Source organism: Ambystoma mexicanum, chromosome 1q (genome assembly GCF_040938575.1).
Source record: "Ambystoma mexicanum isolate Mex_15411 chromosome 1q, UKY_AmexF1_1, whole genome shotgun sequence".
NCBI lineage: Eukaryota > Metazoa > Chordata > Amphibia > Caudata > Ambystomatidae > Ambystoma > Ambystoma mexicanum.
Window position 1 is genome coordinate 28,086,897 of NC_090922.1, and position 14,688 is coordinate 28,101,584.

General features: G+C 41.6%; 1 protein-coding gene across 1 annotated transcript in view; it reads right to left on the reverse strand.

Annotated features, from left to right (window-relative positions):
• Positions 1 to 14,688, reverse strand: part of LOC138520953 (intelectin-1-like) — a 480,959-nt gene that overhangs the window by 300,571 nt on the left and 165,700 nt on the right. The window contains exon 4 of the mRNA XM_069633410.1: positions 7,773 to 8,020. Coding sequence (XP_069489511.1) covers positions 7,773 to 8,020 — 248 coding nt within the window. The remainder of the gene's footprint in view (positions 1 to 7,772; positions 8,021 to 14,688) is intronic.

A 14,688-nucleotide genomic window follows, 5' to 3' on the forward strand; every position in this document is an offset into this window, starting at 1 on the left:
AAGTAAAAAACATACCAAGAATCAGGTAAGGAGGGTGGTACAGCAGTAGCAGTTCAATGTAGGCAAACAATATAAAAAATACCAAAAGAAATAAACAGAAATCGAGAAAAAATATATATAAATTCATCAACTTGAAATTGGGTTAAAGCCTTATTGTCTCTTCTAGGCTAATTGTGACCAGCACCCCGTGGCACGGCCCCCATGCAAGTCCAAGCACCAACAAAATACAAGTGGTGACCAAAATTCAGATTAACGTCATCCAAAATTGTGATGTTTAGAGAACAGAACAAAAATAATCACAGTAACCAGTAATTGGTGACGGGAAAGGAACAACAAAAGCAATAAGGTGAAACTATATAAGTCCACAGTGGTAAAGTGCTAAGTCAATCAGAGAATAGCAAGGAACAATGGATCGCTTACCCCTCAAAATTGTAAACAACAGCTCAATAGCGGTATCCTATTCAAGAGAAAACTAAAGTTGAACTGAATTGTGAACTCCAGTATGTCAAGGACCAAAAAATGGGAGATAAGGCCACTCACCTATCAAGTATTGATTAATCGGTTCCCATCAGTCAGGGTATATTGCGAATGAGGAAAACAGTGTCAAAAGCCACAAATGGCCTGCACGGATATATTGCCTAAAAAGGTAATCAGAATAAATCAGGGACTAGGACATGAATGTAAACAGAGAAAAGCCAGGGTCAAAAGAAATGAATACTTACTCGACAAATCGAGAGAGATTCAAGTATATCTGGACAATTCCATTCAACGCTTACCAGAAATGCTCCGTAGTAATGGAGGCCGACAAGCGCGTCACGGGAGTGACGCCGGCAGGTACGTTCGCACGTTATGTCGCTGCAGTGACGTGTGATGTCAACAGAGTGACGATCAACAAGGAGATTGGTGAATACAGTCGCAAGCAATGACGTCCAATGTAAACACGGCACCAGAAAATAATCAGGGTAATGGCAAATGCCGCAAACAATCCAGCATCACGTTGAGATGCAATTAGATCAGAATATTTAACCAGGAAGAAGTGGTGAACAATCAATAATCATTGAAAGCACAGAACGTAATCAGTACTACAGGGGAGCCAACCCCTAAAGCCCACATTAATGAAACATATTAGAAGAGGTAGCAAATACCAGGAAATTACTGTATAACATGATCTCTGTACGAACAAAAAAGGATAAATATGAATGTTCCCAGTAACGTTGATAGAAGATACGGAAAGTGGATGCTGGCGATTGAACGCGCATCAGTGGTGCGCCACAGTGATGACTGGCCACAAAACCATAAATGGCTAAATCCATAATGTGAACATATCAGAAAACAAACTAGACATACAAAAAAAAACGGTTCAGCAATAATACATAGAGATTCAGTGAGCTAAAATTCACAAAAAGACGTGCATTTCGTGATCAGAGTTTAATCCACGTGTGGTACATCGCAGCAGACATATTAATCTTGCTTCCATCTGCCGCAGTTTAAGCTGGAGATTCCCGCCCCTTTTCCCCTTATGTGCTTTCAACAATCCAATATAACGTAAATCAGAGGTTGAATCCATTTGATGTTCCGATTGCCAATGAATTGCCAGAGGGGATTTTGGTTCACACATCCGGAGACTGGCCAAGTGTTCTCTAATGCGAATTCTAAGTTGGCGGATAGTGCTACCCACGTAGAGTTTGCCACAAACACATATAATGGCATAGACCACATGGGTGGCCCTACAATTAATGAAGTCCTTAATCGTACTGTGGTTCCAAACTTGTCAGTGAAAGTTTGACATTTGGAGAAGGCCCATGACACTGATTACAATTCCCACATTTATGAAAGCCAGTAGGTTGTTGTAGCCAAGAGGAATTAGCCATTTATAATAATAGTGGGTGATCTCAAAAAAGTGAATTTGGGTTTGGATGACAGATATGGCTCAAGATCCTTGTCGAGTCTCAGGATGTGCCAATGTTCAGCAACCATTTTATACAACATGGAAGAGTCAGCCGTGAATGGGGTGACCAAAAAAATATGTGGTGAAGAGTCTTTGGGTCTGGGCGCCTTGCTCAGGAGGTCCAGCTGAGTGACATTGGTGAACGTGGCATAGGCTTCATTGATAGTAGAGGTTTTATATCCCCTATTCAGAAAGCGTTGATTAATAGTATTACATTAATTGTCAAAATCAATGGGGCGAGTACAATTTCGCCTAGCCCTGTGAAATTCTCCCGTAGGGATATTGTTGATGGTGGTTCGCCTATGATTACTTTGTGCTGCTAGCATAGAGTTCACCTCAGTGGGTTTCCTATAAGTACGGGTGAAGAGTTGTTGATCCTCTACAAAGATATGTAGGTCCAAAAAGTCAATTTGTTTGTAATCACATTTACTAGTGAAATTAATCCCAAATGTGTTGGTATTAGCAAAGGTTAGAAAGTCATTGAAAGTCTCTTCAGTACCCCTCCAAATCAGAAAAATGTCGTCAATGAAGCGTCGCCAAGTAATGATATTGGAGACATACTGATTTTGGTTCAAAATGTGGGTTTCTTCAAAGTATGCTATGAAGAGATTGGCCAAGGAGGGTGCACATTTAGCCCCCATGGCCACCCCCTTCAATTGTAGATAAAATTGTTCATTGAAAAGAAAAACATTATTAGCTAAGTCAAATTGCAGAAATTGGTTAAGCATAGAAACATGTTCAAGGAATGATGCCGAGCTGTCTCTAAAGACATGATCTAATGTGAGCAATGCCAAGTCATGATTGATATTGGTATACAGAGCAACAACATCAATAGTAGCTAACATAAAGTCTGAATGCCACGTAATGGCAAAAAGGTCCTGGAGGATATGAGTACTGTCTCTAATGTAGGAATTCATTTGAATTACAAATGGTTTAAGCGCTTCGTCCAGATATTTAGACAAGCCCTCGGTAGCCCAGTTGATTCCGCTCATAATGGGCCTAACTTCAGGTAGAACATCATAAGGTTTGTGCATCTTAGGCAAAAAATACATTGTGGGTAAAGTGGGATCAGTGATTAGCAAAAAATCCTTTTCAACATCAGTCATATAACCTCTGGAATACCAGTAATCAATCAAGTCAATTAGTTCCAATACGACACGTTTAGTAGGATTGGATTTGAGGATCTGATAGCAGCCAGGGGTATCAAGATGTTTAACACCCATGGTGGTATAGTCAGAAGAGTTTAAAATGACAATATTACCCCCCTTGTCTGCCTCTTTAATTACAATATTGGTATCATTAGCTAGTTCTCGTAGAGCAATTTTTTGATTATTAGTAAGATTGGATTTCCACTGGGGTTTTGAGTGCTTGTCCAAATATTGATGGATATCACGAGTCAATGCTTGGATAAAGGTCTCAATAACATTGTCACCAGTAAATTCTGGCATAAATTTGGATTTGGGTTTGAGTTCCCTGAGGTCCATATGGAGCGGATTAATTTTCAAATCCTGGATAACATTCGAAGTGTCACAACCGGCCTCTTGATTCAAGGAAACCAGGGTTTCAATAGCTCTTAAATCTCCAATGCTGAAAGTACTCGGGGGGATCGAGTTTGGGTTTAGGATTGTACATGGTCACCTGTGTGGCAAAAAACTTTTTGAGCTTGAGTTTTCTCAGAAATTTATAGAGATCAACCTGGAAATTAACAAAACTAGTACACACACTAGGTGAAAATGATAAATCTTTATTAAGGGCAGATATTTCATGAGCAGATAGAGTACGTTTGGACAGATTAGTTACTAAATCAACATCAGTTATTGTCCCAGACGTTTTTTGGAGCGAGTCAGATGCCCGGACGGGCCTGATCTTCGTCTGAACTGCCGCTTCCGCTGCCACTTGCCCCCCTCCTGCCCCTGGTATGTTTAGCAGGGTTGGAGAAATACTGTGGTAGTTTTGTTGAAGCGAACTTGTTTGGTACTTGCAAATCTTACATTTCCTTTCTTGTACTGCCGAATTTCTCCTAAAAAAAAATTTCCTTTTAGATTGGGTTCATTGGTTGGAATATCATTAGTCTGTAGTTCACTTAATTCGGTTTCCAAATCAGGATCAGAACTAGCGGGAGTGGTGTTTGCTGAGGTAGTAGCAGAGGAGGGTTTCGAACTGATGTTAATATTGTCATATTTGGTTTGAAATGTATAGACTCTATCCTGACGGTAGTCCTTATCATCTCAAAAAAACTTTCTACATTTGCACATCCTAATTTCATCTTGGTATTCTACTAAAATTTCATGCATCTTATCAAAGTTCTTTTGTTTGGTTTCTTCAGCGTTTGGCATTTTGGTGATTTCCTCTTTGAGTTCCCGAATTTGAGTGAGTACTCTTTTATGCTCTCTAGTAGCATGTAAAATGAGTAATTTTAACATGTTCTCAGAGCTCTGATTAAGATTATCTACCCACTGGGCCGTTAGGCCTGCATCCTCCTCATTATCGAAATTGGGGAAAGTTAAGTTACGTAAGCCCCTGGGAATGAGGTTATTTTCAAGATAATTGGTAAGGGATGCTTGCTCCCAGTACTTATTGATTTCTTTTTTTGATAATCTTTCAAGTTTAATGAATTTCTGTTTCAGGGTCTCAGGGACCGAGAAATTACTTTTGAAAGCATTCGCCGTACTGCCCCTCGGGGCAAATAAGGCTGCTCTATCTTGGTCTCTGTTAGTCATATAATCAGCCATTATAAAGGGAGTGATGGTCAGCTGGCACAAGTAAAAGTGACAAAGAAACAGGAACAGAGAGTGTGGAGTCACGAACAGGGTACCTGTGCGCTATTTATCACTAATAAGTTTAGAAGGCATATTATCAAATGAAAAAGAAGTGTAAGCAGCAATCCAATTCCCACCAAACAATCCACACAGGCAGATACTAAATTAACACTTATATGGTAAAAAGGGGTAGGAGTGCGCTTGACACCATTATAATACAACAACCAGCAATCAAGGTACAGTATTTTATTGAGGTAGATTGAGAAATAGCCGACACGTGTTTCGACACTCAGGTCGTTTTCAAGGCTAGATCACAAACATCAGTGGCATCATATAATCAACATATTCAGTAAATGACAATTTTGAAAAAGGTGTAAGTAAAAAACATACCAAGAATCAGGTAAGGAGGGTGGTACAGCAGTAGCAGTTCAATGTAGGCAAACAATATAAAAAAATACCAAAAGAAATAAACAGAAATCGAGAAAAAATATATATAAATTCATCAACTTGAAATTGGGTTAAAGCCTTATTGTCTCCTCTAGGCTAATTGTGACCAGCACCCCGTGGCACGGCCCCCATGCAAGTCCAAGCACCAACAAAATACAAGTGGTGACCAAAATTCAGATTAACGACATCCAAAATTGTGATGTTTAGAGAACAGAACAAAAATAATCACAGTAACCACAGTAACGTAATGTCTTCTCCTAAACTCTGACTCACGAGTCACCACTTATCGTTTTCTGCGCCCTATTTGGTGACAGGCAGAGGTGTAGATCATGCCAATATGACCATCAGGCCAACATGAATGTTTTGTAAAAACAAGCAGATTGACGTTCCATTGCAACCTTCTACTCTACCACATTTAGATTCCCACTGGTTTCACCAAGTAATTAGTAGCCCTACAGATAATAGGGTTCACAGATTTGGATGTTATATCCTGTAGTGGGAAGGATTTCCACACAATTTGGTGTTACCAATTAGCTGTACTTCCAACCAAATATACCTTTTACCTTCTCCTTTTCCCCTTGTTACTCTCTGGCTAACCTGCTAAGTGTAGAAAATACATCAGTTAAACTCATAACACAGTGTAGGAACAGGGTTCACACAATGCCACATTATTATGGTACATTGGCTGCCAATCTATAGGATTTTGTCAACAAAGAAGTGACACCTCTGTGTCTAATATTACTAGTTCATTCTCACTACTTACTATGTTCAATATATGTGAACAATGATTTAAATAAAGAATGCATCTTTTCGGGTTTAATTCATTGTAGACTTTAAAAAAAAGGTAATCATTATTGAATTGTGCTTAACAAAGTTCATATATATACAAAAGGTTTAAAACATCATCACATAACTCATAGCAATGCATATATCACACAGTGAATGCTATCACCATTGTATTTAAGAGAGAACACAAGACAATTCAACAAAGAGAACAAAGAGAAAAGTAATATCTTACAATATAGAAGCTAATGCAAAGGTGCTGTGTAATGTATATTGTGTATTCAAAGAAAAGTAATGCATATCGTCGGGTAATCTAGCCATGGAGATCTAGTCTTGTATATTTAAAGAGAGGCACTGAACAATGGCAGAAAACCTAGCTAAAAAGAAACTGGTCAACGATTCGGCTCCCTAACTTGCGAGAGGCAATCACTTAAGGACAATAGTGCTCCATGTGTAGCACACTCTACTTATGTGGACATTGCATGTTGAACCTATAGTTGATAGTTGTTTCTGCGTTGAATTGATGGTTCTGGCAATCACCACCTCCCAAAGGGTCTGTTCCATAATACAGCAGGAGTTGGATGAAGCTCAACGTAACTGTTTATTAAACACTACAGTACAGAGTGCCAAGTATAGTTTGGCAGATATTAACAAGGAAATTGGTGAGTTTAGGACCAAGACTATAGCTGAAACAACTAATGAGCTCTGAAACAACATTAAGGAGATCACATATCCCTATCTTGCAGAAGACTATGGGGCTCATTACACGGATGGCAGTAAGGGTTTACCGGTACCGGTATTTTACCGGTACCGGTAAATCCTTACCACCTTACTACGAGGTCCCTTTGCGGGTTGGGGAATTTAACGCCTGATTTTTGCAGGCGGTAAAAACCAACCCGCAAAGGGACCAGGGAGCTAATTACGGTACCGCAATTTGCGGTACCATAATTAGCGCCTTCCCCATTCCCATAGAGCCCTATGGGGCAAAAATGGGAATGGGGAAGGGCAATGGTGGAAGGGGGCTTTTCCCGCCCCGCCAACCTTGGAATAGGGCGGTAATTCCCCTTTCCACCAAGGCAGTGCCGGTATTTTACCGGCATGAACCATGGCGCTAATAGCGCCATGGTTCACCGCCATCCGTGTAATGAGGCCCTATGTAACCAAATTGCAATTGAACACTAGCACACATCATAGAGGTTACCCACTTGTGTATAGGCGGGTTACAAATACCATATCATATCATACCCCTCCAGGGGCCAACCCTACCTATAGCGCAGACGGGTCATATTTTCAGACTCCAGTGATTCGAGTCCTGAAGATCTGTCATAATACGAACACGGCTCCCAATCTTTCCCAAGCAATATATGTTCTTTTTTCAGAGAGAGAATGGGGGAGAGGCAGATCCGCAGATCAATACCATCAGGGACAAACGAACCAGGGGTCCCCAGGGATGTTTCACACCAGATGCTGTGTGTATCAGAGGTAGCTATGGACTGTGAAATACCAGTTGTTAATCTTGCCAACAGACCCTTGACTACATCAGAAAATGCAGTATTAAAATGTGGTCTTCCATTGTTTCGACAAACAGAGTGAATTAGTTCCAACTGAAATTAGAGTTGCAACATTTTTCTAGAAAAATGTCTACGAGCCTTCTTTAGTACAAGTGAGACCACCATTGAACCCACGGACACAGGTTTATGTCCGACTCGCAGGTGTGCTGCATCAAATCACATGGGAAAAACAAAACAGGACATTGGTTTCAATACACAAATGTGGCATATATCCAAGGAATGGGAAGTACCACCAATGTGAAACTTAACCCATGGACATCTTACCTTGTAGTCATCACTGGTTGCAGCTATTGCAGACCCAAATGTATTATAGTTTGCCCAGTTACCATCTCCATTGGGAACCTTTGGGTTGCTTCCCTGTTGACTGGACCAGCGATCCCCTGTAGTACACTTCCCATGCATGTTATTCTCGTGGACACTGGCCACTAAGGTCCAACCACCTCCATTGGTTGTCATATCACAGTATGTCTGGTAAACTAGACCTGCTTCACTGATGAGAAAGTATAGTCCATCTGTAGAGTAAATAGCAAACACAATATGACATTTTTCATTATTTGGCATTTTCCCGTTTCAAAAAATAAGACAGCTGCCCTGGCCTGACTGTAAGTTAGATAAGCATTTTTTTAAATTGATGCTTTTTTGCATTTTAGGTTGGATAGGCATGTCGTCATCAGAGCATTGCACATACAGACCGACAGAAAAACATATCTGGTGCAGTTACAAAAGATGTAAAGGCAATATCAGGCAGTCTTTGGCATATCCTAAACCTTTGTTAGTATTACAAAATCTATTCCAGTCATTAAATATTATATAGCCCTAGTCTACCTCAGGGACCTCAATAAATACATGTGTGCATCCGTAAAGAACCACAAATGCTAGTGTAAATCAAAGTATCTTAATAACACTATGTTGGGAGACAAGCCCCATTTTCTTGTAATAGTCAACAGCACGAATGTGCACATTAATATTTGTGTTACAATGAAGGTGACCTTTTTCATGGCCAACAGATTCTATAATTTTGACCACAATTCTTCCTTCTGTCTACCTCTGTACCACTTTTAACATCACGCTAACCAGCATGTGCGAGGTTACTTCAGACTGCAACTATCCCATTGTATAAACACCCAGGGAATCCACACCAAAGGCTGCGCAACCAATGGACTTCATGGCAGTTGCAACCTTGGAACATATTTGGTCCAGACTAGTACCTCTTTCCAAAGTAAGGGGACTTTAGGGAAGTCCCACCACATGTGTATCACAATCTCTTAATCCATGCATTTCCTCCATCGGTATACCTGTTAGGGAGAATTATCTTAAAAGGCTAATTTCCCTTACCTATAGAGTCCCACAGCAGCTTTGCTGGATTTGAGGGGTTTATTTTTTTCTCCTGCTAAGAGTTAGACTCTTTTTCCCACTCTTAGACAAATGGTTGATGTGTGTTTGAGGCTATTTTTGTGCTGATGGTCTATGGGGTTTTTCTCAACCCCATAGGTATCATATTATTTATGTGTGTTACACAGCACCCTTGGTGCAGTAACACAGGGGTGTCATAGTGACCCCCAAACATAGACTCCATACCCTGGGACTGACTACTGTCTCCCAGGGTATGCAAAGTTGCCATTGGCTTAGCTAGTCAGTAGTTGTGAACAAAACCAGTACACACCATCTTACTATGGAGGTACTGGGAAGGGTTAATAGTTTTTCCCTGGTGTTCATTTTCGAGAGGGAAGTGTCCAGTCCCTCTCTCCAAAGTTTCTGGCTGGTGGCAGTTGTTACTACCATTAATATTCAACCGCAAATATTTTCCTATGGGATTTTCCCATTGTTCGATGCTACCACTTTTTATGATAGCCTTTAACATACCGCCGGGTCATTTTATTATTAACTTTACTCCAGTGTTTTTTGTTTGCCAGATCTTTGATAATATTTCTTTCTCGTGTCTCTCTCTGTAATCCAAACTTTGGTCGGGCCCTTTATTTGTCCTTTTGGCAGGCTTCTGGACAGAAGCCCTCCTTCAGGCGCCAGAGAGCCTGGGGTAGATAGGATGTGTGGGAGGGGGAATAGGCACCCTGGACAGGGATGCCTAAGCAACCCAAGTCGCACTCTGCCCTGATAGGCTGGGGGGTTATCACGCCAGGATAACCACCCCGCTGTGTGAGTGACAGCTAGGCTGTATGAATGGAGGTTTTTCTGCATAAAAGCAGGGACCTGCAGACTGGAAGACAGAAGTCGCCACTGGACCTGAGAAATCCGAAGAGGAGAGAAGCTGAAGACATCTGCAATGACTGAACCACCGGTGAAGCCCTGCTGCAGATCCTCACCACTTTTCTCTGACGACAAGAGAAGATCTTCACCTGCAAGAGCCTTCTTCCTTTGAGCTGGTGGGCCAACCAGTTCGCCAATCGCCTTCCAGGACCTGCCTTAGTCGAATTGCCAGTGCCAACCACTAGGAGACCGGATAGCCAGGCACCCGTCCACCACGACCGCGATTTAAAGGAGCGTGCCTTTTATTCCCTTTTGGCATCACCGCGGTCTGCTTCTTCCCTGGCAGTGCAGTGACTCGTACCTTCCTCCACGACGAGAGCCTTTCTTCCTCTGCTGGATCTCCTGAACTGCAGGAACTGGCAGGAACTACCGCCGCCGCAGGAGCCTCATCCACTTTTAAGGTACATTGTTCCGCCAGGCCTCCCGTTTCTTTGGGTACTGCTAAAGGTGTTTTAAATCCTTTACTTACGTTCTGGGCTGGACGTCCCTTTCATCTAACATTGTCTTTTTACCTTCTGCACCCTCCTTTTCAACCGTTAAACAAAGACTCGACTGCAGCTACTAGAACCGTATGATCCTGGGCACATTGCCCTGTACCATTGACGCTGGCACAGGCCTATTGACTCTGGCTATTTCAGTTACAACTGCCTTCTCTAGATTGCTTTTCATAACGAAATGTGTTGGTGCACCTAAACTCTTATAACCACCTTTCCTTCCCCTTTATATATTGTTGAAGTCCCATTTTGCTCGGTTTTCACCTAAGTATTGCGTATGCTAAAGTACTACCTTGCCTAACTTGTTCACAATCCAATTGGGAAGTCTTGCTGGTGTGTTTAGGAGTCTAACCCTATATAACTTGACCTTTCCCGCCCTCTGAAGAAATTGTTAGAGTGCCATTTCTGCTTGGTTTACACTGTGCCATTTTGCTCAGTTGTCACTCTTGCTCAAACTTGTCTACAATTTAAATAGGGAGTTGCTTATACTTTTCTTGACTGTTTTAACTTGCTATAATGATAGTGATTTGTGTGTTGAGTTAAGAGTGTGTAAAATAAATATATATAGTCTTTTTGATACAAAGCTTTGGTCAGTGTTTCCTTGTCCCATAGTACTGTAGTCCTATTGTGTAAACCCTGAATACTGCTCATCTCCCTCTTGAGATAAGTCTGACTGCTCAGCCACAGCTACCAACTAAATCTTTGTTGTGCGTACTGATACCAAAGGGGATTTATTGCATATACCTGTAGTTCTAATCTTCTGTAGTGCTCCCTAAGGGAACTGCATAAGATTCTGCCTAACACTGGTGTACAGCGGTGAGGATAAAGTATTGAGTTTACATTTTAGAGTGCTGCTAGTACCTTGGTTCAACTAACCACAAGGCTTAACAATCACTAAAAGCTAATTTAAAAAAGAATCAAGTCAAATATGGAAAGCTATATCCAGGAGACCCTCCTTGTAACTACTGCTGATTACTTAAGGGATCTGTGTAGGCAGAAAAGTAGAAAAGTCTTCCTGTCAAAGGCAAGAAATCAGAGTTGATTGAAAGATTGTTGGAGAAACAAAGTCTGGTGAGTGGGGCTGTAGTGCCTACCCCTCCAGCAACTGTAGCAAATCTTGAGGATGATAATGTTGATGATGTTATTGTTGAGACAGATGAGGAAGAGGAGGCTGACAATGTAGCCCTCACTACCCCTCTGCCTGCTCAAAGGCCTCCAGCCTTGTCTAATGGACCTTTGTCAGGTCCCACATTAAGTTCTGAGTTTGTCACCAGAAAAAATGAGGCTTGGACTTGAATTCAAAAGAATTAGTGCCCAATCTGAACAGAAGCACCAAGAACTAAGGCTCAGAGAAATGGAGCTCAAACATGAGTTAGAGATGAAGAAATTGTCTTTGGAAAATTCTTCTCTCCCCGGATCCTCTAGATCTTCCAGTCCAAAGTGACCCTGGATGCCTAAAGAGATTGTGGGTATGTATGAACCTAGAATTAATGGAGCCCCTCCAAAAATTGATTCTGCGCCACATTCAGCAAATTGTGCTTAAAATACATGTTTGTTTAATGATCATAACAAAATTAGAAGAGAATGGTCATATTTTGCCCATATGGCCATTCTCTTCTAATTTTGTTGTGATCATTAAACAAACACGTATTTTAAGCACAATTTGCTGAGTGTGGCGCAGAATCAATTTTTGGAGGGGCTCCATTAATTCTGATTGAGAGAGGTGGGGTGTTGACCTCTGTTTCTCCTGAAACTGCGACACCCTGACGTTCTCTCCACAAATAACTATTTTTGGGCGCAAGTTGACATCAGGTTGGTGCTATTTCCCCAACCGTGTCTTTTCCATATGTATGAACCTAAGTTGGATGTGTTAGATTGGTTAGCTATGTTTGAGTACAATCATGGGCTCCAGGAAATCACAGGTAATCAGTTGCTTCCCTGGTTATTTTCTAGGCTTCCCCCTGTTGCATCTGATGTGGTAATGGAGTTGGGGGAGGTAGATAGAATGGATTATGGATGTGTGAAGCTAGCTTTAATTGCTAGATTTGGGAAGACCCCTTCCCAGTACCTTAAGAGGTTTAGGGCCCTCAGAAAGCATGATGGTACCCCTTGGGCAACCTGGGTGAGTGAGTGTTGGAAAAACTTAGAGGAATGGATTAAGGGTTACAGAGTGAACACTTATGAAGGAATGAAAAATCTTGTCTTGTTGGAGTCTATCTATGATGCCTGCTCTCCGTAGCTCAGACAGCACTTGGCTGATTCAAAGGAAATAGATTCCAAGAAACTAGCTAAGGCTGCTGACTTGTGGGTTGCCAACAGGGCTACTCACAAGGATTCTGGGGTCACTCAGAAAAAAGATGAGGGAAAGCAGCCTAAGAAAGACAACAAAGAGAATTCAAATAATTCCAATTCCAAAGAGGGCCCCAAACAAAACTCTAAAGGTAAGCCACAAGGGAAACCGAATCAGGCTAGTGTACCTTCTGGTCCCAGACCAGAAGGAGGTCAGAACAAGCCAACATTCATAAAGACATTTGGGAAATGTTATGTTTGTGGTTCAACTGACCATGTGAGAGGGGATCCCAGATGTAAGGGTAAACCTTCAGGGGTCCACACTGTCTCCTTAGCCTTCGCTCCTGAGGAGGAAGTACAAATTGCCAGTGGAGACTTTCAACTACTAGCTGAAGACCCCATAAGATTCTCAGCTAGTGTTTCTTTAGTGTCCTTGGGGTTGTGGGAACAACAGAATTTAGATGTCTATAATTCTATCCCAAATAATACTAAAGAGTATAATAAGGACAGTGTCCTAGTGAATGGTCTGGAGACCCCTGCCATTAGAGACACTGGTGCCAGCATAACTGTGGTGGACGAATCTTTTTTTAAGGTGGAGGATGTTGCTAAGGCACCCAAACGCCTCACCAAGTTCCCTGGAGGGCCTGTGCAGATGCTTCCCCAGTTACCACCTCTCATCCAGTGCAATGAAATGACTGTAAGGATACCTGTTAGTGTGCAAACTGAAGTACCTGGAAGGGTTCTGTTGGGAAATGACCGTAAAGATCTTGGAGTAGAGTCAATTACTCCCAGACCTCCCAGAAAAAGACTCCAGGAGCTCACGAGACCTGCAAGGGAGAGGACCTTGAGGGGCTCTCCTGAGGAGATGATAGAAAAAGAAATCACTCCTACTCCACTGGAGTTACTAACTGCTATTTCTGAGCAACCAGAAGCAAAGGGGAAACCCAAGACTGCTAAGACGAAACCAGCAGGAAGCACTCCTGTGCTTCCGACCAGGACATCCCCTAGGTTGTCCAAAGTCACAACTGTGACTCTGCCTCCAGCTGAGGCTAGGAGTGAGGTACAACCCTGTGTGGTTGAACTAGAGCCTGAGGATTCAGATCTAGTAGCAGGCCAGGATCTTATTGGAGATCTGGATCCTGTGGACCATCCTGAGCTGCAGTCTTTACTGGAAGAAGGTGGGCCCAACAGGGCAGACTTCAGTAAGGGGCGAAGAAAATGTCCAACTCTGGAAGGTCTTCACCACCAGGCAGCTTCTCAGATTGAAGGGCAAGAGCCTGGGAAGTATAGGTTGCATTGGGAAGATGACAAAGCTAAGGGTAGAGGTGCACTCCTTAAAATTTGACTAAAGATTGAAAACAGCTTAAACGGATATCCTAATAGCCTTATCAAATTCCAGGTGCTCCCTAGTGAGTCTGTGCTACCAGACCGTAGAAAATGTGCAAAAGAAGATGCCCTGAACTAACAGGGTATAACTAGGGGCACACACAAAAAACTAACTAGTTCAGTATTTTAATTAAACAGAGTAGGTCATAAACAAACATTCAAAACAAATACTTTTCAATTGTTCAATAATTAATAATCAAGCATATGTGTCACTTCAAGGTAAGTGTCGATCTGTTTTCAAGACTCTTTTAATTTCACCAAATAACCTATGTATACAGAATTCCTCAACTTTGGGAATGCTTACATAAACATTTCCTTCAATTTCTCATGAAAAGTACCAAACATAAAAGTTTGTATTCATAAATAAACAAATAACATCATTTTCCAACACTTTTAAACATATATGTGTGTATGTGGATCTCCAAATCAACAGACAGGTAATGTTGTTCTATACCTATCTATCTAGCTACTACGCGTTTCGGGCCAATCCGTCCCTTTTTCCGGTAAAGGAATATCCAAATTAATTCATTCATTAGGGTCTCCCAACTCCAAACTTTGAAAAAAACTTTAGTTTAAATCAAAAACGATTTGTGTCTGTCAATATTCATTCATAATCATAAATAAATCAAAGAGATGCTATTCTGTTCATCAGCCTTTACTGGGAGCGAGTTTTAGGGCGAGATCTGCCACTTATGTGTTCTTGACTGCAGTTTCCTTCTTCACAAAACGACCCTGTGAGAAGACAT